General features: G+C 42.5%; 1 protein-coding gene across 1 annotated transcript; it reads left to right on the top strand.

Moving 5' to 3' along the window:
* The first annotated feature begins 254 nt into the window (after positions 1 to 254).
* LOC139547107 (gamma-crystallin M2-like) lies at positions 255 to 1,747 on the top strand. Its single transcript, XM_071356152.1, has 3 exons — positions 255 to 263; positions 527 to 796; positions 1,383 to 1,747. Exons 1-3 carry the CDS (start codon positions 255 to 257, stop codon positions 1,698 to 1,700), a joined length of 597 nt encoding a protein of 198 aa, XP_071212253.1. The 3' UTR covers positions 1,701 to 1,747.

Below are 1,747 nucleotides of genomic sequence, written 5' to 3'. Positions count from 1 at the left end.
TCCATATAATGCATTTAGGGGATAGGCTGGGAGAGTTGGCCTTTATAACTTTCACATCACAGTTCTAGCAATTCTTTGATACGGAGCCATTGCATTGGTACAAAGGGAAATTAAACTAGAACAAACCATTTTGCTGATATGCAAATCAGGCTAATTTGCTTAACAAAGGCTTTCCCTTGTCGGCACATTCTGCATTTCGATATAAACATCAGCAGTACTGCTGGTGAGTGGGAGGTGAGCAATAACAATAAAAAATGGGGAAGGTAAGAAGGAGTCTTTAGATTACATAGATAATATAATAGAATATATGTAAAATGTGTATGAGAAACTTTGCTCGACAGAAAAAGTGCTTATACTTTTAGTTATGTTTATCTGCCTTGATTTGACTAATGACTTTGATTAGATTTTTTGTCACTTCTGTAACTTCAAGCAGCATTGTAGGTATTGCAGCTTGGCAGAGGAGCAATCATTACAGCCACATATTGGAAGAAGTACTGTATAAAAGGTATGGCTTGTATCTTACCAGGCTTTTCTGTCTCTATCTCTCTTCCAGATTGTATTCTTTGAGGATAAGAACTTCCAAGGTCGTAGTTATGAGTGCAGCAGCGACTGCCCAGACCTGCACTCCTTCTTCAGCCGCTGTAACTCTATCAGGGTGGAGAGCGGCTGCTGGGTTCTGTACGAGCGCCCCAACTACGCAGGCTACCAGTACATCCTGACCCCTGGGGAGTACCCTGACCACCAGCAGTGGATGGGCTTCAACGACAGCATCAGATCCTGTCGCTCTATCAAAAACGTAAGCCTACCTACCAAAAGTACAAACTGTAAGCCTAGTTTGAAGATGGGACTGACGAATCTGATGTTTATTTGTGTCAGTAGATAGATACTGACAACTTGAGGCAAGAAGTTCATAATCAGTGCTCAAAGTCCCCAGGAAACTTACTTCTAGCATTCATTTAGCTTTTTGACAGATGTTTTCTCGATCTTAAATGTACACATTTTACATCAGACAGACATCACTAACTAATTTTTGATTTATTTTATGCTTGTATATTTGGGTTTTGGCAATTAGGATGTTAAAATGTGTCTGACCAGATTTGGATGCAGGGCAATGCCCAGCTTGAATGGAATGCCCCAGGGTGCACCAACCAGGCAATAATCAGTCAAAAGCCAACAGACAATAAGGATAGATAAAAGGCTCATGTTTTGGCAGCAGTTTGCCTCATGTCCAGGCCCATCTATATCAGTTGTTGAAGGAAACCAGGACAACAGCCAATAAACCAATTTAAAGAGGCATCCCAAATTTCTAATACCATTTTTTGCATACCAGATTAATGACAATTCAAATAATTAACATCATTACTTTAATATGATTAATTAAGGATACTGGCATTTGTATATTTTCGGTTGTATTTATTTTTCAGGTCTATGGAAATTCCTACAAGATCAGATGCTATGACAGGCCAGATTTTTCTGGCCATATGGCAGAGTGGAGTGAGGACTGCCCATCGGTCCACGAAGCATTCAAGTTCCGTGAGTTCCACTCTGCTGTGGTGACGGACGGTGCCTGGGCATTCTACGAGCTGCCCAACTACAGGGGGCGCCAGTACTTCCTGGAGCGCAAAGAGTACCATAGCTTCACGGACTGGGGCGCCACCTCCCCTGTCGTGGGCTCCTTCCGCAGGATTACAGAGTTCTAGAACCTTACGACGAGCCCCCCTTTCCAAGAAACCTCTCTGCAGTGCCT

This window comes from Salvelinus alpinus, chromosome 20 (genome assembly GCF_045679555.1).
Source record: "Salvelinus alpinus chromosome 20, SLU_Salpinus.1, whole genome shotgun sequence".
NCBI classification, from domain to species: domain Eukaryota; kingdom Metazoa; phylum Chordata; class Actinopteri; order Salmoniformes; family Salmonidae; genus Salvelinus; species Salvelinus alpinus.
This window is presented reverse-complemented; position numbering and strand designations above follow the sequence as displayed.